This window comes from Elephantulus edwardii, unplaced genomic scaffold, assembly GCF_000299155.1.
Source record: "Elephantulus edwardii isolate Elephantulus edwardi_28Jun2011 unplaced genomic scaffold, EleEdw1.0 scaffold00212, whole genome shotgun sequence".
Classification (NCBI taxonomy): Eukaryota; Metazoa; Chordata; class Mammalia; order Macroscelidea; family Macroscelididae; genus Elephantulus; species Elephantulus edwardii.
Window position 1 is genome coordinate 1699270 of NW_006399962.1, and position 23716 is coordinate 1722985.

Genomic DNA, 23716 nt, shown 5'->3' on the forward strand with positions numbered 1-23716 from the left:
TCTCCACCTTGACGTGAGTTTCATCGAATCATAAAGTAATTCATAGTCACCCAATGAGGTCTCCTTTTACATCACTGTTGCCAGCTTTGTGATTCAGTAATTGGGGCAATGGGGGTAGGTGTGTCATAATCAGTGAGACTGGTGCAGGGCAGGGCAGGCTTCAGAGCTGTTTGTTGTACATAAGGTTGTTATGAGTTGCAGGTGATTCAATGGCACATAATGATGACAACAACAACAACAACACCTTCCAAAGGAGCTCGATGTTGAGATGTAATCCATACTGAAGCCTGCAGCCCTTGATCCTCTGCAGCAAGCACTTCAAAACCTCCTTATTTTTAGCAAGCAAGGTCATGACCTCTTCATTAATACAGGTTGTTGATGAATCTTCCTCCAATCCTGAGGCCACATTCTTCTTCAAAAAGTCTAGCGTACAGATTGAATAGGTATGGAGAGAGCATACAGCCCTCATCAGCAGTCAAAATCAGGCTAGGTCCTGACTGTGGAACAGACCATCAATTACTCATGTGCAAGTTCAAATTGCAGTTGAAGAAAATTAAAGTAAATCCACAGGAACCATAATACGACGTTGAGTCTATCCAACCTGAATTTTAAATAATCTCAAGAACAGGTCAGCGGCATTGAACACTAAGGACTGAAGCCAAGACAAAGTGTGGTATGACATTTAAAACCCCATTCATGAAGAGCAAAAGGTCATTACAGGGACAGAGGAGAAAGAAAAGATCAAAATGGATGTCAGGAAAGGCTCTGAAAATTCAACTAGTACATCGAGAAACCAAAACAAAAAGAAGATATGCAGAATTAAAAGAGATGAGCAGAAGATTTCAAAGGGCAGCTCAAGAAGACAAGGCAAAGTATTATAATGGAATATGCAAAGAGTTGGAGTTGTGAGAATAAGAAAGAACTCATTTAGGATTTCTCTAACTCAAAGGAATGAAAAACAAATTGAGGTCTTGAATTATAATACTGAGACACACTACGGGAAAAATCTTGAATGATCCAGGCAGGAGGCATCAAAAGGTGGAGGGAATACTGGAGTCACTGTACTCCCTCAAAAAAGCATTGCTGGCACTTTCAACAAGTAGGATATGATAAAAAGCAATTGTGATGAAATAAGAAGTCCAAGCTATATTGAAGACACTGAAAAAAAAAATAATTAGTCCCCAGAAATCAATGGGATATCAATTGGCATGTTCCAAGTAACAGATGCAGCCCTGGACATGCTCACCAGTCTATACCAAGAAATTTGGAAGATAGCTACCTTGCCAACTGATTGAAGATATCCATATTTGTTCCCATTCCCAATTTAATGTGAAATTATCAAACAATATCATTAATATCACATGCAAGCAAATATAGTTGAAGATATCCAAAAAAGGCCAGAAATTCAAGCTGAGTTTAGAAGAGACATGGCACCAGGGATACTACTGCTGATGTCAGATAGATCTTGGCTGAAAGAGAATACCAGGAAAAAGGTTATGTTTTATTAACTATGCAAAGGCATTTAACTGTGAGGAGCATAACAAACTATGGCTAATCTTGAGAAGAAAGGAAATTTCAGAACATTTAATTATGTTTATATGAAATCTATACCTAGACCAAGACGCTGTTGTCTGAACAGAGCAAGGAAACACTGCATGGTAGTGGTGTTAGGTGCAGTCAAATCAATTATGACTCATACCAACTTCGGGAACAGATACGGCTTTGGCCTATCCTGTTCCATCCTCATCATCTCTGATCATCTCTGATATACTTGAACACAATGTAACAGTCACTGTGTCCATCCTTCTTGTTGAAAGTCCTTCCCCTCTTTCGCTGACCTTTCCAAGCATGATGTCTTTTTCCAAGGACTAGAGAGCACTGATGGCCTAGTGGCAAGATGCTGTGCTGCAATCCTGAAGGCACGCAGTTCGAGTCCACCAGCTGTTCTACCCGAGAATGGGCAATCTCCTCCCGTGTGATTAACTGCCTCTGAAAATCCGCCGGAGGGTCAACTATGGGTCAGTTCCAACTCGAAGGTACACAACAGTCTCTCCTAACAGCATAACCAAAGTATGTGAGACCAAGTTTCAGCACCAAGTGGCTTTGAGCAAAGCACAGCACTTCAGGTCCCCTCAGATAAAGTGTATGGTAAGACCATCTCCTGAGCAAGTCCAGGAACTGACTGACATTCTAGGGCCACCCTACACCCTCGATTTGATAGTTGGACCCTATTATGTGGAACTGTGGCTCTCCGACTCGAGGATCAAACAGACAGTAAGAAAACTGGCTCAATTCTTCCCAGTCAAGATAGACCCAGGTTAGACTTCTCGGCTCGACCCGATTACCAGAAAAACCTTTCTTTAAAAAAAAAAGAAAGAAAGAAAGAAAAACCTTTCTGTCTAAGACAAGAATTAACAACAAAGCACAGATAGCGGGCGACTAAGCACGGAAATGTGAGCTTTCGAGTGGCCTTTTAAGTAGTTGGGAAGGAGGTGTGGCCGACGAAAGGGGCGGATGCAGTTCAGCGAGAGGGGCGTGTCCTGAAGGCGTGGCAGCGGCGACTGGAATGTTGTTGGATCCTTGTAACGCATAGTAAGGAGAGGCCACGCCCCCTTTCTCCAAGTACACCAATCGGGGAACCTGAGCAGTTTCAAGTCTCCCCAGCCAGCCCGCCCGCCACCCCACCCCCCTCGGGGATTCGCTTTTTCCGTATCAAAATAGCTAAGCTCCGGATGGTCGGCAGCCCCAGCCATTCACAGGTGGAGGGACCCAGGCCTTAGGACGCTGCCTTGGAGCAGGAAGCGTCAGCGGGCCGTGGAGAGGCCCAGCCTAGAGCGGGCAAACGCGCGGGGGTGGGCGCTGCAGCCGCGGGTTGTTTATCTGGAGTACGGAGGGGAGGGGGGAGCCTGGAAACTGCCCCGTGTCCCATTTCCTCCTCTTGTTTTCGCTCCGGATTCTCCATGTTGGACCCAAACTGAGGAGCCCGGAGCTGCCGCCGGGGGATCGGGGCTGGGGGCACCCGGGGGAGCCGCTGCCCCGGCCGCCCGCCCTCCATACAGGCCGCCTCCCTTCCCGGCCCCGGGAGGGAACGAGAGGGGGGATGTGAATAGCTGTGGGAGTCGGAGTCTCGGGAGCCGGAGCCGGCCCCCGCCCAGGCCCCCCAGCCCAGCCCAGCGTGCGCGCCCGCCGGTCCTCCCGCCCAGCCAGCCCGGGCCCGCGGGATTGTTAGATGGAACACGGCTCCATCATCACCCAGGCGCGGAGGGAAGACGCCGTGGTGCTCACCAAGCAAGGTAGGGGCAGCAACTTCCCAAAACTTTGCGTCGCCCCCGGCGGGGAGGGGGCTAGCACCGGCCTGATCCCTGGTCCCGGTTTCTGGGCTGCTCAGAGCGAGAAGTCCTGGTGATTCCGACCCGACGCCCTCATTTATCCTCCCTCGCGTCCGGGTCGGCGGTGAGACCCCTGTGGGGGCTGCACGGCCCCGGGCCCAGGACGCACGAGGGGGAGGGGCGGTGTCCGCGCAGCTGTCACCGCATACTGCACCCCTCCCCCCTGGGCCGCGAGACGCAGGGGTAGCGCGCGAAGCCGGATCCCACTGGTGTCCGGCCCTTCCTGAGTTGGGGGAGTGGGGTCGTCACTTTCCAGCGCCTCAGCGCTCTGCTGCTTTAGGACCACCAGGAGAGAGGTGGGGAGGGGGACGGAGAAGTCCGCAGAGCTAGAGCGGAGCTGGGACCATAACGTAGTATTTGCCAAGTCCCCCAGCCCGAGGTTGCTCTGGTGGCGGGCAGTGACGGCGTCCAGCGGGACTTGGGACCAAGTTCACCGTCTGGAGGCGGGGGCGGCAGGGTGGGGGAGGGGCCGGGCCCTGGACGCGCGGGACTTGGCCAGCTCGGATCTGCGTTGGGCCCGGGGCCTTCGGCGGACTGCCCCAGGCCAGTCTTGCCAGGCAGACCAGCCGGACACCGAGGCCCGGCCGGAGCCCCTCCCAGCCCCAGCGCGCTCCCCCGGGGCCGCCGCTGCACACAGAGCCGCGTTTGTTTAGCCCGGGAGCGGTGTCCCTGGTTACATAATTCGCCGGATGGCATCAGACTCGTTGTTTCTGAATCGCGCAGCGAAAAAGTGCGAGTTCTCTGTGGGCAGCGGTCCGACATACACAACACCGCCTTCTTGAGGGTCAGGTGGAAGAGACGCAAGGGAGAAAGCGGGTCTTCTGGGGGTGGGCTTGGGCACCAGAAGCGGGATGGCGCCAGGGCCTCTCCGAGGGCCAGGGAAAGTCTAGGGCTGCTGGGTGGTAATCTATCTTAGTTTGTTCCCAGTAAAGGCCCCAAAACTCTTCTCTCCCCTCCCCCGCGTTCTCCTTCTGGCCTTGAGGAATGTGTCCGAAATAACGGGCAGAATTTCCACGGGAAGTAGAGACTAGCGTCGTTTGTTTTTGTTTTTGTGTTGGTTTTTTTTTTTTCCCCTGAAGAATTCCCCCCACTGGGGCCACCTGGCCTTGAGGCTGGAAAAAGAGCACGTTTATGTGGCCAAATCCGGAGAGTCTCTGTGTCCCCAACCACCTCCTCAAATTCTGCCACACGCACGCAGTTTGAAGGGCCGTTGGTACAGTTGAAGGTGCTGAAGGCCTAGAACCTGCTAGAGAGCAGCTGCAGGACTTAAGTGTCCATCCCAGTGGCAGCGTCTGAGTCGTCTACGGGTCACTTATTCCAAGGTTTTATGATGACAAGAAACCCTCACTTGAGTAGGGGCACCGAAACTGGTTGATGGTGTGAGCCATTCCTCAGTACTCTTAGTAAAATGGGAGTGAGTGATGCTGTATGTTCTGGGCTTCATTGGTCCATCTTTTTTTTTAAAGTAAGCTTGCCCTAAGGAAGTATTGAGTCTTGCCAGCTCAGAACCTAGCCCCTCTAGCTCAGAACTCCTGCTTCTCTAACCTCCACTTTAGCCTGGTCTCTTTATTCCTGGCTGCATCACTAACTGGCTCTGTGACCCAGGCAGCAACCTCACTGGCTGCTCTGGTCTCCTGAAGACTGGAGATGGAAGGCTGGCTGTGTGCTGTTCCACTGGTTCCCAAACCAGGAAAGGATCCTAAAAGTGAGCAAGAGTTGGGGACATTTGAATGTGAAAGGATTTTAAAAGGGGAGTGGGTGGTGACCAGAAGCAGGGAAAAACAACTCAGGTCGTCTATTCTGATGCCAGAAGTCAGGTCTAACTGGACTGCCAAAGGGAGGCTTACAAATCAGAGCTGGGAGTTTCACCACCAGGAGAGAGGGCTGGGAGCAGAATATGTACAGCTGAAAGCAAAGCAACGCTAGGTTGCTGGTGCTGTTAGGAGTTTTTTAAATTTTTCATTTTTGTGATTTGATCTTCAAACTTAACCATTTCTTAGAGGAATCACAGTTCTCAAACCCCAGTAAGCACTTTCTCTCCCTATTTAATTGTATTGCATTTCCAGACTAGGAAATTCTTTCTAGACTCTTTGGGCATCCAGCAACTTTCCAGCCAATTTTCTGAGACCCTCATAATTTACCAAAAAGCCTACGTTTTAACTGTCCATCTTAAGAATTCCTTATCTGTCAACCCACCCCACTGCATCCCATCTCCCTTGCCCTGCCTTCCTTTAGAAAATTGGAAAGAAGTGTGAGGCATTATATTAATAAGTAAATTTCTGGGGAAGACACATTGCTCCTAGTTTGGGTGACTTTTTAGTGAAGTTCTTTGCCATTGCAAATCTTAGCCTTCTGTTCTCTGAGCTTTAAGACTGTTTGGGTGGGTTGATGATTCAAAAGTAATTACAGTAGGGGAAGTGGAACAAAGTTGCTGAAAGCATTGATGATAAAAGGACCAAAATTGGATCATCTTCCCAGACAGATGGATGAAATGGCCTCTTGGTACAGCAGACGCAGGGTTGTGTGTAACATCAAACAGGGCCCGCTCCCAATATGAAATGAGAGTAGAGGCAATCTCTTCTAGAGCATGCTCTGAAGAGCCCCATGGGAGCTTTTGGGCAGTTGGGATATTTTTGTTTTCTGTGAGGCCTGATGCCCCTTTCTGGCGGGGAAGGGATGATGATGATGATCATCATCATCATCTTACCTTTTATCACATGTGGAACAATCTGTTAGTTCTCTGTCAAGCATTCTCTTGAGGCTCTGATCCTCCCTAAGAATTAGGATGGCAACAGGCTTCTTCTGGCTCTGGCTAAGCTCTCAATTTGAAAAGCTTACCTTAGAAATTAGTCTGTAGGAATTTTCTTCCTTAACTTGGGTGGGTGGGTGGGTGTATGCGGGCACATGCGCTTGTCTCTTTTTGCTTGTACATTGACAGTTGAAATTTATGTGTCTGTTTTGGTGGGGGTTTAGCCTCCATCTTAGGGCACAAAGGAACATTTGTGGAGACTTAAGTTTGTGTTTGCTTATTCTCTAAGAACCCCAAGGGAGTGCTGCTAACTCAGCAACAAGTTTGTAAATGCCTAAACATCCAGAGTCTGAGGTTTTACAGCAGAGGTTGCTGAGCTGTTCTTCAGAAGTGCCTTAAAACCCCATGGGTCAGCAAAAATGGTGGTCCTGTCTTTTCCTCTTTAGTTAATAGCATCTTAAAACTGTGTCAAAGATGTGTCCATTTCATCCTCCTTGATTTACTAATTAAGAGTTTTATCAGGATGGCAAATAATACAGAAATCACAGTTCTTTTTGTTGTTTTAAAAAAAATTATTCTTAATTTCAATGAAAATTTACAGAGACTTTGGATTTCCATTTATTCATTGTTGCACTGGAAATCACATTTCTAACCAAGGTGTCTTTATTTGCTCAGTCTTTTTCTGTTAATTGAGGTGTTTGTAGACTGTTATAGGAAAGACAGCATGTTAATATGCAGATTAACTTGTACATATATACACCTGTCTCTGTTTACAACCCCTTTCCCCTTCCTCCTCCGCCTCTTAAATGTTCTGTGTTCTTTCTTCTACCTCTTGGAGGAATTTTAGGTTTCATCTTTTAGTCTCAATTTGAGAGGCTTGTTTCTTGAATGAAATGAAACAAGGAAGTCAGAGGGTGGATTGGGAGATGTTAAAGTGGTTTTACTCCAGAAAGACTATCCTTGGAGCAAAATTGGTCTATTCAGGCCTAGATTCTGATCTCTGATCTCTTGTTTTTCCTTTCCTGTTCATAATGGCCCTTTAGTGTACTTCAGGGCCTTGTCTCTAAAATGGGAATACAGGCTTTCTCCCACTATCTGAAGCCTGAGTGTCCCTATGAAACCTTTTTTAAACCGAAATGATGTAAAGTGAAAAAGCAGTTACCATTAATTTATATGGAAAAATTTTGAGCACTCACAAACATGAGAAATAACCTACCAAATTAAACTAACAGACTAAAAGCAGAAATGAAGTGATATAATACATAGCTATGTAAGTTAAGAATAATAGTCATTCTCAGGGCACAAGCTTGGGAACTCCACTCTGACCGCTTGGGATGCATGCTATCCACTTGATGCAAAACAAACACTGAACTCTATTTTGCTTTTTGGCTGTTTTTCTGAAGAAAAAAAAAACCAAAACCCACAAAAATCCACATTTCTTTTGGTTGGCAAAAACAGATACTAATATAGTTCTTTCATAAAAGTGAAGTATGCAAAGCCAACTTCTGAAATACGTACCTATGATGTCTGGCACTTAGTATATGATGGGTAAGTATTAGCAATATTCCTTCCCTCTCCCCCCGCCAAACCACTACTATTTCTCCAGTCCCCCAGTGTAATGTAAACAGCATATAGGCTTTATTGTTAATGACAAAAGCTAGAGGTCAGAAGGACACTGGTTTGGAGGCTTGGACCTTCTAGAAGCAAACAGCCTTGTTGCACAGACCATTTCTTTATGTCAGTTTGACTTGGGATGGGATTTTATCTGGACTGTATGAGCTTTGGACTTTAGATGATCTACCTGGCATCTGGTATTTGGGGATGGTATGAAGCCAGGGAGCTGTGCATCTCTTATGAAGAGTCTCTGAGAGTGTTTCTAAACCATCCCAGCTCTTGCTTTTTGTTGATGATGTTGCTGTCAAGTCATTTCCTACTCGGTGATTGACCCCAGTTGTTAGATCCTCAGATAACGGTATAGTGAATATTCACGACAGGTGTGTGCCACATTCTTTAATATTTTTGCTTGAGAATTAATTAATGATGTGATTTCAGGTTTAGAGAATTTTAATAACAAGGAAAAAAGCAGAGTAAAATCTTAAAATAGATGTTTCTAAACTATCTCTTTGCTCCTTTGGTTTTGGGGTTACCATACTGTGAAGGCAGGCACAAGATGAGCATTAAACCGATTTTCATCCTGCCTCAGTTAGACTGGTCAGCTCCAAGAAGCACAGAATGTACTTACTTGTCTTGGAGACATGGGATTGGGTGTGTCCCTCTCTTTCCTCTTTTGAAATGGAGGGAGGGTTCCCAGCTGGAATGCAGATGAGTGCAGTAACATTCATGCTTTATTAACAGGACTTTGAACCGGTTAGTTCGGGTTCAAATGCACTTCTGCGCCTCAGCTGAGAATTTGTATTTTCACCCCCAGATAGACTGAATCAGAGTCTACATTTTAACAAGATACCTGGGTGATTCTAATAAATGTAGATTCTGACTTAGTGTGTGGAGTGAGAAATAACAACAGCAGGAGCGGTTGAACCAGAATGGACTAGTTCTAAGCCCCCTGCTTATAAAGAAATTAGAAATCAAAGCAAAGGAGTTGCCTTCCTAAAACTTGATGTCCCTCTAACTAAACTTAGTTTGTCTAGCAAAATGCTCAGCCTTTTGAGTCAGGACCTGTGGATAGCTCTACAGTGCACCATCACCAACCAAGCGATCATGTACCCGGTTCTGTTCTCCAGCTGGCAGCCAATTAGCTTTGCCCCTATCAACTGAGTTGAACTCCATTTCCTTCCCTTCCTGGGTACTCAGGCTTCCCTGCTCTCTTCCATCAAACCATCTTACCCTGTACCTTTTTTTTTTTTTTTGGCCCTGTACATCTTTTATCTCAACACATGAATGGCTTTGCATCCTGTTGAAGTTGCTTTTTCCTACCAACACTTTTCCCAGCAAATGAATATGGCCTGAGCCAAGCAGAAATCCTGGAGACTCAAGTCTCATAGCACAGCCTCTGCAGAAGCACTTTCTGGAGCAGTAGTCTCCCAACTCTTTGGTTCCTTCATCCCAGAAATAGGAGCTGACAGGAATAAAGAAGTGGCCCAGTGCTTGTGACTGGGGGGGGGGGGGTAGAGTAGAACAAGAACCCTAGTAAGGAAAGTCAGATCTCAGAGGGCTCCAAACCTGCAAAGACACCCAGCCAGTCAGTGATGGTGGAAAGAACAGCTAAGGAATTGGATTTTATCTACTTGGAGACCCCTGACAACCTCTGGCTGGTAGCTCTCAGTCAAGGACACATCAGAATCTCCTGTGGTGTTTACTAAAAATGCAGACACCACCAGGACCTTCTGTATCAGAACCTGAGCGGATAGGGTAGAAGTGTATGCCCTAGACACTTGCTGTGGATCTTACAGATTTCCCTGGAAAAGATCCAGGTAAGCATAGCTTCAGCCCCAGCGGCCTCTTTAGCCTAAACAGAAAGATTCCCCTTGAGGGATCCAATTGTGCTATTTTATACAAGATCCTGTGAATCCTTCAAGGGATGTCCTTAATTTTTCTGCATCAGAGTCAGTACCAGATTACCTAGTAAGTAAGGTAAGCACAGGCTTACCTGTGCTTGCACACTAACTTATAATGGACAATTTCATGGGTTTCTTTTACCACATCACAGATTCTGCTTCTAGTTCTAGCTGGCATCTATCTCTCTCCCAAGCCCACAACACCTTCCTACAAGCCTCTTCTCAAATTCACAGTCCCTGACAAGCTGCCCTAGCTTAGTAAGTAAGCCAAGTAGCCCCTGCTTACTTTGATTGTTGAATAATATGCCTCTGGTGTAAATGGATGAGTGATACTTCTCCATTACTTGAAAATGATGACAGCCAGTATTTATAGAGCTTATCATGGGCCAGGAAATGCCATTCTGGCATTTTATCCCTACAGCCTTCCAAAATTTAACCCTACTTGACAGATAAGGAAATGTTCAGGGAGCTGAGACACCTTGCAGAAGTGTAGAGAGATGGTCATTTCAGCCAGGACCCCAGCCTTGGTGTTAGCCCTAGAGTTAAGCTTTAATCATGACTCACAGGGCACGCAATCTTGTAGATTCAAACTTAACTGCTGTTGAGTCAGGTTCTGACTCATAGTGACCCTCATGGGCTTCCAGGGCTATAAATCACCATGGGAGGAGACTGCCCATCTTCCTCCCCTGCAGCTGCCCTGGGCCAGAGACTGCAAGGACAACCACAGAGTGCTTTTGACTCACTCTTCAGAAGGGACCAAGTAAGAGCGGACTTTTCATTCACATCTGCCCATTGAGAAAAAAAAAAAAAACCCAGAGAAGTGCCTTAAGGCAAGAAAACCACAGAAAGGAAACAGTCTGGGTTTCCTGAGGTCTAGCTCAGTGCTCTCAGGTGAATACACCTGTACTGCTAGGTTGGCTAGCCCTGTGTGAAGCTTTGCAGGGGAAGAGAGGAGCAGATAAATGTCACTGAAAGCCATGCCAGTCTCTGAAATGGTGTGCAGTTTTGTCTAATGATTGGTTTATGGAGTCCTGTGAAAGATTGTTTTCCCCACCTTGGCCTGTTAATACTTCTTCGTAAATTCTGAAATGAGTTGGAAGAAATCTCTGTAAGTCCCTTTTTAGTGTGACCATCTTGAGGTTGAAGCTAAGATAAGGGTATAAAAGTGCTTTACACTTAATGACTAGGAGCTAATATTTACTGAGCTTTTAACAAGAGTCAGACCACATCCTAAGTTCCTTATCATTTTCACAACTTTATAATATAGGCAGTATCTTCTCAATTAATAGGTGAAGTAACTGAGAGGCCTGAGGCCACACAACTTGAACATGGCAAAACCAGGACTTAAAAGTCAAATCTGTGATACATTTTGTAGCCACTGTATTATATCCTGGTGAGGCGAGTGAGTTCCCTTTCTTAATCTTGTACTTGCTGCTTCTTTTCCATCTCATTTCCATGTGTGTCACCCAAAACAGACTTACAGAGTCAAGGGTAAACGGGCACTGGATTCTCCTTGATGTGTCTGTCATCAGACCCAAGCTTCCCAAGAGTAATTGACTCAAACAGCCTCCAAAGGCTGAGAGTGGGCCTGCGTTGCACGCCATTGAAGGGAAGAAGGGGCTCCGAGTGGACAGTGTAGTTTTTGGTCCCCACCACACTATCTCTGCTCCAACTGGCTTATTCTGCAGAGGAGGATCTGAGTCTTTTGTAGGTTGTTTTTTGTTCCATCGCTGTTGCCACTGCAAACCCATGAGAATGCTTCTTGACATCCTCCAGGAGCTCTCTAGAGTGATGATTGGGTGTGAGCCTCCTCTTGACATGTATGTGGGGAAATGGCTCCCTGGCCACTGGTCCAAACCAGCTCCGTCATCTTGGACAATCTCCTCACCTCCATTAGGAGCCTGGCGGGGATGTCATTCTCAAGATGGAGACACGGTGCTTGAGACTCCAGACACTACTAGGTTTTGAACTGTTTTCCTCCTCATAGCCTCCACCAGAGATCAGCCCTTCTACCTTACCCCCAATATATTGTAATCACATTAGAGCTACCCAGGCAGCTTTGGCAGTAACTCCTGTAGAGGCCGATTCTGAAGTCAACAGAGTACCTTATGTGTTAAAAGTTGACAGTTCCTAAAATTGAGCCCTTCTTGAGTGAAAGTCTGTCCCTACCATTGAGGCATGTGAGATCAGCAAAGGCAGGCTATGGGGTGACCTCCTCTCCACCCCTGTGACAGGTAGCATCAAGGACCCAGGGCTGAGATAAGGCACATGGAGGGCAGCTATAAGAAGAAAACAGGGAGCCCTTCTGCTTGGAGAAGGGACACTTACAGGGACCTGTGCTTCAGTAGGACCACCCACTGAGAAGTCCTGGTGTACGCCAAACTGGTTGGCTGAAACTACTTTTAAAAGTCTATGCAGTAAGAATCACAGCTGCTTTTTGGAATTTTGGGAGCCTACTCTGGTCCTGGCAGAGAACAGAATCAGCAGGTGGCGTTGCAGACACTGGTACACTTTTCCCATTGTTTGCTGGGATGTCTAGGCACTTCTCACCCTCATTTCTTCCCCTGCTGACTCACCTGCTGGTTGGAGGAGCCCTTCCGTCCACCTGGCACTTCAGGGCCTGTCCTCAGCCAAGCACAGATGTCCCAGCCGAGGACCTGGGAGGACTCCTCTCCATGGGGAGCCCCAATCAGATACATCTTGGCTGCAGGGCCCAGGCAGCCAGCCAAGAAGGGCCGGAAATAGTCCAAATACTCTCCTTCCTCTGATAGCTGAGGGGAGGGAGGCCCCTCAGAGAGGCCATTTTATATGCTCTTCAGCCGAAAGCCTTTGCTGTTGGGAATGGAGGTGGGCAGGAAGGAAGCACTCTGAGGACTGAACCAAGAAAGTGTCCTTCTACATGAATGGGCTTGTTAAAATCCGGTAGCCTCAGAGCTTGTCTTCTGACTTCCAGGCAGATGTGTGAGGAGTTCCTTTGCTGGAACACAAAGCTGTGTTAATTTGCAACAGTGATTCTTGGACCTGACCTTCAGGAAAAGGTTAAAAATAATGTTATCCTGGTAAAACTGGTCTTCAACTGTGTGTGTGCATGTATACCATGCTTAAGACACAAGAGAGAGACACTGTCCTCCTAGTGGTGTTAGAGGCAGTAGGATTGGGCATGATGAGAGAAGCATTATTCATCCATATGCCTCAAGTGGCCAGCCTCATCTCAGAGGGCTTCTGTATAACCTTATTTTCCATTTATTTGCAGAATACCAGTTAGAACATTTGTAAACTAGAAAATAGCTGTTCTAATGGATAAGGGGACAGGATTGTAGTTGTTTTGGCTTTTTAGAAACCTGCTCAATTCTGCACCATTTTCTCCTCAATCGCACAATGGGAGTAGGAGGGCTTCTGTTCTGTGTCTGGCCTTCTTAAATGAGGCCCACACTGTACCCACTAATGGTCACTTCTCCCTAAATCTTTAAAACTAGCAAAGCAGTTAGCTTTAGAGTTTATAGCCCATTACTCTTTTTTATCCCTTTGTTGTATACCATTGAGTTGGATCAGAAGCAGAGGAGGAGATTGCCCTTCTCCAAAGGAGCACCTGGTGGATTCGAACTGCGCACCTTTAGGATTGCAGCGCAGCTTCTTGGCACTAGGCCACTAGAGCTACCCCTCTTAATTCTTTGTTGGTCCAGTCATGAGGGAGGTCTTTTTAATCCTTTTTCTGGGTGGGAAAACTGAGGCTCAGAGAGATCGTGTGCTTTTCCCTCTTGTTCAGTTAATAACTGCAGTCTAGATACCTCCCTTTTCTTTATACCTTCCCTGTGAAGGAAACCATGCAGCCTTTCCAGTGGGGTGGAGTGGGCAGTCCACTGGTGTTTTGTGGTCTTCTCCAAGCCAGGTATTTGCAGCAAGGAGAACAAGTACACATCAGCAGTTGGGCAGGAAAAGAGGGCTGGGTGTCATAGGATTAAGTGGGGAGAGCAGCTGGTTAGGAGGCTCTGTGACACCCACTGGAATTCTGCCCTCTTCATTGGGAAACCATGTGTGGCGGAGTCCCCATAGACCTGTAATCACCTTGTTTCTGTGCTCTCCTGGGGAGGGAGATGATGCTCCTCCCACCCGCAATCACACATAGACGAGAGTGGCCTTCGTGTACCTGTCCGGGACACAGCCTTGAGTCCTGGCTGAAAGGAAGCATTTGGAAAGCTATTTGACATGCGTTTCCAATCCCATTCTGGTGTGTTGTTCTTTCTCACCTTTAAACCTCCAAGGTAAAACGGGTCTTGACCTGGCTCTAGGCCTTTCCCCTCCTCGTTATCTTGCTCTCCCAAAGGTATCTGCTGCTGGGAGCTGGTTTGTTTCTGGGCTTGGGGCCTGAAGGCCTGTAGCAGTGCTTCATCCAGTGCTTCATCCCTTTCACTTTGAATGGCCAGCCTGAAGGGGTTGGGGGGCTAGGGTTCAAACAGACACATCCTGGAGGAAGTGCAGCCAGTGCTTCTTGGAGATGGTGATGGTGAAGCTTGAGCTCACACACTGGTCATGTTGTGAGAAGAGGCTATTCCTTGAAAAATGACATCCATTATACTTGGAAAGGTCAGCAAACGAAAGGATTATGACCCTTCAATGAGATGGGTTGATAACAGTGACTGCAGCAGTGGTTCAAAAGAGATGATGAGAGTGGCACAGGGTTCAGATCTGTTCATTAGGGTCACCGTGAGTCATACTCGACTGTACCTAATAACAACAGAAACAGGGTCCAGACCATTTCCCAGCCATTTTAGAGAGAAATAGAGCAAACAAGAAGAGATCTTGAGAAGCCCATCCCAGCTGAGTTAAAAAGTCTATGATGCCTCGGAGCTAGGAGGCCTCACAAGGTGTAGTGATTGGGGGCAACCTTGGATCTGGTTGCAGCCAGACCTGGTTCCGATCCTGACTTTACTATCACTCTAGCTGCGTAGCCTTGAGCACATTGCTTAACCCCTTGTGCCTCAAGTTTCCCTTCCAGAAATGTAGTGAGGACTAAATGAAGTAATAATGCCAAGTGTCTGGCACAGGTCTAACCCTTCATCAGTTCACAGTGAACATGACTGAGGAACAGGAAGACCAAATGGCTTGTCTTTAAGATGCTCATCTCCTTAAGGCCTCAGCCTACCTCATAATGTAAGCTATTTCCTACTCTTCTGGGCTGCTGCAAACCAGTGGCAACTTTCACCTGTCTGTCTTTATAGAACTGGCAGGCCCTTGAAATCTCCCTGGTTCACTCATTCAGCTAGTCAAAGTAACTGAACACCTGCTACACACAGCCGGCCTGAGGCTAACCAATATCCCAGGCTTAGGCCATCGCAGGCATGTCCTGATGGGTGTACAGAAGCAGTGTTTATAGAAGACAGACAGGCAGACTGGGAAGGATTGAGGGAAGTGAGGCCCCATGGTAGAGGTAGAAGTGAAGGACAGCTGGGGTGTACTGACCCTGCTGTTGTGGGTCTGGGGTAGTATTCTCCCCAGGCATACTACAGCCCTGTGCTCTGTTCCAGACACCATCCCCCTTTGTGCCCCTGGGGTCAAGGCATTTGTAGTCTCTAAGACTGGGGACTGCCTGGTCACATTGTGTTGTTCAGGAGTCCTTTCACCCCCCCCCCCACACACAGAGTCCATACCACGCCGAGGAGTGCCCCCATCTTTCAAGCTCTCTATCTAGGGGTGAAGCATTTCTGCCCTCAGGCCTCCTGCAGTGGGAGCAAGCCTCGCCTTGGCCCTGGCCAGCTGCCCTCTTCACCCCCCTGCCTCTCAGGATTACTCAACCTTCACAGCATCTGTCACTAAGATGCTGAGTGCATTCTTGATGGCCTCTCTTCAGGAAAGACCCAGGCTGTGTGGCCTTTTAAGAAAGACTGTCTGCTCCAATTAAGCCTCTGATTGTGGTTCTGTGTGAAGAAACCATAAACCAAAGGAAAAGCTATGGTTTAGCTTTGGCCTTAGAGCTTTTGTCAGCATCTGCTCTAAGTCCCAGGACTTGGAATTTAATGTGGGCTGTGCAGGCAGCAGGGAACCTAGCCTTTCCCTCTAGTTTTGCATGAATAGGGGGGAAATTTCAAGGAGCCTTTCTTCCTGCCGGCTTTGAATGCTCGCTCGACTGTGCTCTGGATTTTGTCTCCTTAGCACACGGACCTTGCATATGTGCCTAGTGCAACTTCTTTCTTGGGATAGAATCTATCTCTGATCCTCTGAAGTCTTAACTTTTCCACCAGGACCAAGAACTTACTGAAGAGTGGTCAGGTTTTTCGAAGGCCCAATCATTTACTAAAAGATTTCCTTCCAGTGGTCATACTCATAGCAGAGCACCTAGCGGTAACTTAGGGAGGAGGCTAAAGTGAGCTGTCTGGACTGACAGATTGAAGAGCCACATGGTCCAGAATGCCTCTGTATGCCCCTGCAGGAAGTTCTTGGTCCTTCTGAGTTAGACTGCTCTGGAGGAGCCTTTACCCTTGATCTTGGGGTATAGAATTTTAATTTCTCTCCTCCTTTCTCCTCTTCAGGGGCACAGGCAGCCCAGTCACTGAACATTAAATAACTCTCATTATCCATAACTGCAGGAGGCACCTTGGTTTGTGTTCTAAATACTGAATGGAAACTGTGTGGCCCCGTCACATTCTTTTGCCCTTCCTAAACCGTACCCCTCAAGGAACAACACAGAGTTGTTATAGGGCGTGTTCTGTTGTATTTTTCCCACAAAAACAGAGACTTTGCATTTTATTTTCTTGTAGATGAGTTCCCAAACTTTATAATGGAATGGAGTGGAATTAATCCACTTCAGGTCTGGGACACTAAAGTCCTCAAGGAGGGGAACAGTCTGTGGCTCCCATGTGTGTGGTTTTGCAGCGCCACCTGCTGTCCCACCGTTCTGTAACAGAACAGCAACTCCTAACCTGAAAGGGACTAACCTTCTGTATGATGAGTAGTTTCCTGAAAACCTGTATTAACAAATTCAAGAACTGAGTTCGAGGGCACCATCAGCAAGCTGTTAATGGAGCAGCCAAATACTTGGATTCTGTACCTGGTTTTGTCTTTGGGGCTTCTGCCTGTAGAATGAAGTAAATCTTATACAACTTTGGGTTTCCTGGTCTCCAGAACTAGAGAGGCATTCCTTCTGTCTTCTTTAAAAAGAAAATGTTGGAATAAAGAATTTCAATGTTTCTGTGGAAGCAGATCTTCTGGGCTACTTATTATAGCAGCTTCCTATTTTTTAAAAAAAAAGTGTGTGTGTGCCATCAAATCAGATCTGACTGGTACAGGAGGAGATTGCCCCTCCTCCAGCAGAGCATCTAGTGGATTTGAACTGCATACCTCTGGGATTACAGTGCAGCTTCTTGGCACTAGGCCACCAGAACTACCTTATGGCAGCTTTCATACAAATGGTTTTTTAAAAGTCTTCCTGTGGTCCAGCATTTCATTCTAATACTCAGCATTTTATTTGGAGATTAATTTGTGTATTTCTTTTATTAGCATTTTAACAAAGTTTTTAAAAGAACATGTACGTTTCTGTACTGTGTTTGTTTCCTTACCTAGCACACACTGATTTGGTGAGGTTTACAGACTGTAGAGGAAACAGGCATGGGGTGCCGCACCTAATACCTCTGTCATTCCCTCTGCTGTAGGCCTGGTTTCCAAGTCCTCTCCCAAGAAGCCTCGTGGGCGTAACATCTTCAAAGCCCTTTTCTGCTGTTTTCGTGCTCAGCATGTTGGCCAGTCCAGCTCCTGTACTGAGCTCGCTGCATACAAGGAGGAAACCAACACCATTGCTAAGGTACTTGTATCAGGGTGGCCAGGATGCAAGAGAAGAGGGATTACTGAGGGGAGATCACTGCAGACTAATGACTAGTAGGTATGACTTTGCTGAGGTTGGAGAAACTGCCCTTCTCTCAGTTGACAGCATCATTTCTGATGCTTGCCATGTGGGGTATAAGCCTCTACACTCATATGTCCTTGTGATTTCTGAGGGCCTCTGTGATCTAAATTCTTCCAGCTTCCAGAAAGTGCTAGATGTTTTGCATGACCCCTACAGCAGCCTTCCTAGGAGATTGACGATAATCCCTACTTCACAGACATGGAGACTCTGAACCTAAGGGCTTAAATAGATTTTTGAAGAGCTCGTGCAGGTTAATATATGGTAATGTCAGGATTTGAACTCAGATTATTATGGCTCTAAAACCTTTGTTATTGTTGTTTCCTACTATATAAAGCTATATTCTAAGTCCCTAGACTTGAAGGACACCAAGAAACTGAAACTCCTCCTCTGGTCTACTACGTTTCTCCCCCATTCCCCCCCCCCAATTCTTGATAAACCCCTTCTAGCAGCTCTGACTTGTAGTTAAAGACATGCACACCAGTGAAAAGTCACCTGGTTATTATTGGGGGGGGGGCATATAAAATAAAATGCAACACTTTTACAATTAAATAACACAGATATTGTTAAAATTTTTAAAAATTATTATTATTTTGGGGGCATGTACCACCCAATTGAATCTGACTGGTACAGATTTCCCCTACTTCTCCAGCAGAGCATTTGGTGGATTTGAACCATGCACCTCTGGAATTGCAATGCAGCTTCTTGTCGCTAGGCCACCAGAGCTCCCTTGTTACAAATTTTTTTAAAAACAATAAAATACAACAATACTGTATGACTTAATTTTTGCAAGTTTACAATATTTATTGAGTTTACAATATTTACTGTTGAGTTGTAACACTGTCAAAAGGCAGAGTGTGAAATCAGCATTAAAGTTCCCATGTGGTGAAAAAAGCCAAAATACTAGTCCTTTGAACCCACCCACCAAAGGCGCCTCAGAACATAGACCTGAAGATCTTCAAAGAGGGCCCAGCCTTAAACCCTATGGGGCCCAGCCTTAAACCCTATGGAGCACAGTTGTACTCTTGACAAAAATGGGGTCACCGTGAGTCAGAATCAACTCGACAGCAACAGGCAATGACATGCATACTTTTACTCTCTAAGGAAAAAAGACTGCCAAGTCAAGCTCGAAGGGAATCTGCTAAGATGCCAACGTTGTTTTTTTTTTAGGTGCTAGGATTTTTCCTTCAAGATTTTCATCGCGAACATGTAATACTTTTTACAACCATAACATTAGCAAAAGGAAAGGCTTTTAAATCTTTCTGCACTCCACTTCCCTGTGCTCTTCAGCTACCAACAGTGTGAGGTGATGTTGGATTGTTTGATGGGAATCAGTACTCACTCATGTTTATCCCCTAGAGGGATGTTTAAAAAATATTTTTTCAAGAGAAGCCTGGAGTCAGGGATTGAGCAAGAGATTAAACCACTGAGTAAAGAGTTGAAATCTTGGTTTTAGTTTATATCCTTCAGACTTCTGTCCAGCCCTGAATCCATTTGTCCAGCTGATGACAGGAATAACATCTTCCCCATCTCATTCAGATCTTGTGTGGAAAGGAAACTGGACTTTTCTCTTTCCCTTTCCAAGAAAAGTTTTATCACGATAAAAGCTTTTGAGTTGCCCAGGTCTTTAAGAGAAAGTTGTCCTCTAAGCTGGGTATAAACAGTCAGTTGGGATAGGGGAAACACTGAAGTTGGCACTAACCTCCTCCTCCTTTCCTTCAGTCGGATCTACTCCAATGTCTCCAGTACCAGTTTTACCAGGTATGTGAATCTGGAAGAAAATGCTCAGAATCCCAGAACCAGGTGATCCCCAACTTAATTCTCAGTGAAACTTCTCAGGTGTCTTCAGTCCTTGGTGTCTTACTGGTTGGTCACCTCCCCACCTTGCAAAGCTGTTCCAAATATTTGTTGAGAGTCCATTATGTGAAGATCATATTAGACTTGGGCATACGTGCTCTCTTGCCATAGCTCATGTTCATCCCACCTCTTAAAAACAAAGCAAACAGCTGTATCCTCTTTACCTCCTGACAATCAACTAGTGCCACTCCTGGAATAGTGAAGTTAAGGGTCTTCTGTCTCTAGGATCAGCCTGACATCCTAGAGTTCTTTTGGAAAGAATGTTTTGGGGTTGGGCTTTCTTGGAGGTGAGATCGCAGCAGCTTGGCATTGCTTTCAGATTCCAGGGACCTGCCTGCTCCCAGAGGTGACAGAGGAAGATCAAGGAAGGATATGCGTGGTCATTGACCTAGATGAAACCCTTGTGCATAGCTCCTTTAAGGTAACTCAACGTTGGGGCCCCCTTTTTTGTGAGCCTGGCTATCAGTGTTTAAGGTAGCCTGAAGTCGAGGATAATGGATGGCTGGGAAGGTGTAGGAAGCAGGCTCTGGCATTTTGGCCTCCCAACGTATATGTTAAACATCTGGAGACCACACTGATGAGTGTTCAGTAGGAGGCCTCTCTTTCCCAGCTGCCAATTCCCGTGGCCACACAGAGAAGAGCATGATCAGGGCTCCATGTAGAGCAGGCCTATGAGAGTAATTCAGTCAGTCTTGGACTGCCCCTCTCTTACTTTAAAAAAACAGTGTTTGTTACTTAAGAAGGTCCCCAAATCTATTGGAGCTGAGGTAGTTGGAAGAGGAGGTAGGACATGAGTAGGGAAAACCATGAAAGGACTGCACTCTGTCCTGAGGTAGGAGGCCCTTCTGGAGTCTAAGATCCTCCCAGACAGTGCCTGTGCCCAGGACTGCCTAGCTGTGGTAGGGCCTCCTTGTCTCCTCTGTTCCATGCTCACCTTATTAACTTCTGCCTTCCAGCCAATCAACAATGCTGACTTCATAGTGCCTGTAGAGATTGAGGGGACCACTCACCAGGTGAGCTACCTGCCCAGCTACTCCCAGCCCAGAGGACTCACACACCCTCACAGCTTGTGTAACGCAACCCTTTCCTTTGTTACTGATGACTACATACCTAAGGCTTCTTCTCATAAATTTGTTTTTTGTCCTCATGTGACCCTCTTAATTGTCACTCTCTTTTTTTCTCATTGCTGTCTGAAAGAACAGTTTTCATTAACAGTATGATTAAAGTATGATTAAACAGTATGATTAAAAGTATGATTTGCCACCCTCCCTTGTGGTAGCACTGTTCTTTTTTTTTCTTTTTTTTTTTTTTTTTTTGGTAGCACTGTTCTTTTGTGCTGTCGAGTTGGAACTGACCCATAGCCGACTCTTCAGCAGGTTTTCAGAGGCAGTTAATCACACAGGAGGAGATGGCCATGCTGCAAAACAGCTGCTAGATTTGAACCACACAGCTTTGGTATTGCAGTGCCATCAGAACTCGCTGTGACAGTACTGCTAAATAAATATTACATATTTTTCTAAGTCTGAATAGTAGCTATGTCTTCCTGTTTTCTCTGCATGGAGTACCCTCTCTCCCATGCCTGCCCACCTACATCTCACTAGTAAAACCTGTCTTCCAGGCCAAGCATCTTCCACTCTGAAACCTTCCCAAACTCCCTTGCCTTGGGCCCCTGCACTGCATTCTAACAGAATATTTACTGAAGTAAATAGCGGAATGAGTCTAACTTAAAAGATCACATTCTATCCCTACATAGCCTGCTCAGTCAGGCAGTTAAGGATCATGTGGCATTGGTAGTAAACGACCATTTATTTAAATATTTATCCAGAATGACTATCCATTAACCCAGCCATCAGAGAGCAGTGGGAACAGATGCCCTGATGATGCTGATAATTGTTACATGGCCTCGTCAAACAGGGCTACTTTTAGAGAGGTGGGATTTAAATTTTCCATGGGTTTGATTCCTATCCTGTGCTCATTAGTAGATTTTTTTTTCATCCCCTATACAGAACCAGGCTTGGCCCGTGGACTACCCAGACCCTGCCCACCAGCCCTTTACAGTCTGCTTGAGGATATATTGTTGGGTTCTGTTGAATCGGTTCCAACTCAGCAGCCTGTATACAAACAAAGCATTGCCTAGTCCTGTGCCATCCTCAAAATCATTGCAGAGTTTGATCTCGTTGTTGCAACCTGTCAGTCTCATTGAAGGCTTTTTCCCCCCACTGACCCTTTACCAAGCATAATGTCCTCCACACCGATAACATATCCAAAGTACATGAGACAAAGTCTTAACCGTTTTTGCTCTTGACTATTCTAAGGCCTATTTGTTTGTTAAGGATGCAGAGACAAGACTCATGGGGGAAAGACTGGCAGATTTTCAGACAAATACACTGACCCTCTTGGTTAATAAAGAAGGAGCAGAGATAATAAAGAGATAAGATTCAGAAAGCAAATGTTGGGTAATAGTGGCGGTGAGGGAGGAGGAGCATGAAGGTAAAGAAATAGCAGCCCAGTGGGAACAATGATGTGAGTGCTGGAGTAGAGGGCTCCTTCTGTGCAGTTCAGGGAGGCTGGCAGTTTGGCTTAGTCTAGGAAAGGGAGTCAGTGCCAGGCAGGAGATTACAGATGTAGGCTTACTAAGCTAGGGAAGTTAGCATAGATGGGTGGTTTAACTCTACCAGCTGCTCTTCAGGAGGAAGATGAACTCTCACTGTGGAAGGTCAGCTGTGAGTATGTTCCAACTCAAGGCAGTAAGTTTGATATAAATGGTTCTGGTAGTAGCTATATAGGCTGGATGAGAGGGATACAGATATGCAGGCAGGGAACAAGTAGAATGCAGGTGGTTAGTTAGGGTAGAGGACATTTAGCCAAAGAACCCTTTAGGCCAAAATGTCAAGATCAGAGTGGGTAGCAGTATTGGGAGTGTACATGAACTAGGGGAGCTGCATGTATATGGTCTGAGGTCATTGAGGGGAAAAGGTCACTTCTTCCTGCTCTGTCTTCAGATAGCTCTGTGAGAGCGAGGGTTTTCAGGAAATATTTGCATTGTGCTAGTGGTGATCTGGGCAAACTGTCCTGCTAGAACAGAACGGGAAGCTCTGCAGAGGCTGTGGCTGGATTCAAGTAATCCAGGATAGGCTGTTTCCATCTGTGAGGCCTATTCTTGATTACTTGTTTCTAGAGGCAGCTGATGGTCCACTGCTGGAAACAAAGATGGCTCCTGGGACACAGGCATGTATTTCTTCTTGAGCTCAGTCAAGGTGGGGAACAGAAAACTGGGTAGGGACCTATGTCCGTGCTCTGCTATTTGGGCCAGAAGGTCTAATCAGGTGGTCTGAGTGGCTAGGGAGTGGAAGTTAGAGTAAGATATGAGCCTGCTTGCTGTGTACTCTGTGTAAATGGTGAAAAGAGGAGGGAGGCCTTTGTGCTTCAACCACACAGAACAACCTCCAGCAAACCACTGTGCTTTTCCTCAGGTGTATGTGCTCAAAAGGCCTTATGTGGATGAGTTCCTGAGACGAATGGGGGAGCTCTTTGAATGTGTCCTCTTCACTGCCAGCTTGGCCAAGGTACCTGGGAGCAGGTGCGGGGAGGAACCAGAAGCAGAAATGGCTGTGTGAGGGTGGGGACCTGGGCTGTGTCTCAACAAAGGCATCTTCTCTCCTCCCAGTATGCTGACCCAGTGACTGACCTGCTGGACCAGTGTGGGGTGTTCCGGGCGCGCCTCTTTCGCGAGTCCTGTGTGTTCCACCAGGGCTGCTATGTCAAGGACCTCAGCCGCCTGGGGAGGGACTTGAGGAAAACCCTCATTCTGGACAACTCACCTGCTTCTTATATCTTCCACCCAGAGAATGCAGTGAGTGAAGGGTCCCAGCCCAGGGACAGAGGAAGTAGAAACAGGGGGACTTAGCAAAGAGGCACACTATCCTGTCAGACCCAGGGTGAGAGAAGGGAAAGTCTTGGTCATTGGGGAACTTATTCCAACCTTTTTTCTATGCCAGGTGCCTGTCCAGTCTTGGTTTGATGACATGGCAGATACTGAGTTGCTGAACCTGATCCCAATCTTTGAGGAGCTGAGTGGAGCAGAGGACGTGTACACCAGCCTTGGGCAGCTGCGGGCCCCATAACCTTCCCTGCTTCCCAGCAATGGCCATCTCAGTAGGGGACTTTGCTACATTGTGCCTTTATGATAAGTCAGAGTGAAAGCTGCAGCCCCTCTTTAGATGGGGCCTGTATATAGTGAGAAGTGGTTGGAAAGAGCATTATTAGGACAGATTACATGCCAAGTAATGGGCAGGTACCAAACCAATAATAC

The 23716-nt window shown here is 46.6% G+C and overlaps 1 protein-coding gene and 1 pseudogene across 1 annotated transcript; one reads left to right on the plus strand and one right to left on the minus strand.

Annotated features, from left to right (window-relative positions):
- Window positions 1-2591, minus strand: part of LOC102869678 — an 11590-nt pseudogene extending 8999 nt beyond the window's left edge.
- Window positions 2592-3229: 638 nt separating this feature from the next.
- CTDSP2 (CTD (carboxy-terminal domain, RNA polymerase II, polypeptide A) small phosphatase 2) lies at window positions 3230-23662 on the plus strand. Its single transcript, XM_006897556.1, has 8 exons — window positions 3230-3293; window positions 17300-17448; window positions 19270-19308; window positions 19724-19825; window positions 20361-20417; window positions 22878-22970; window positions 23072-23257; window positions 23403-23662. The coding sequence occupies exons 1-8, from the start codon at window positions 3230-3232 to the stop codon at window positions 23526-23528; spliced, it is 816 nt and encodes a 271-aa protein (XP_006897618.1). The 3' UTR covers window positions 23529-23662.
- Window positions 23663-23716: the final 54 nt, after the last annotated feature.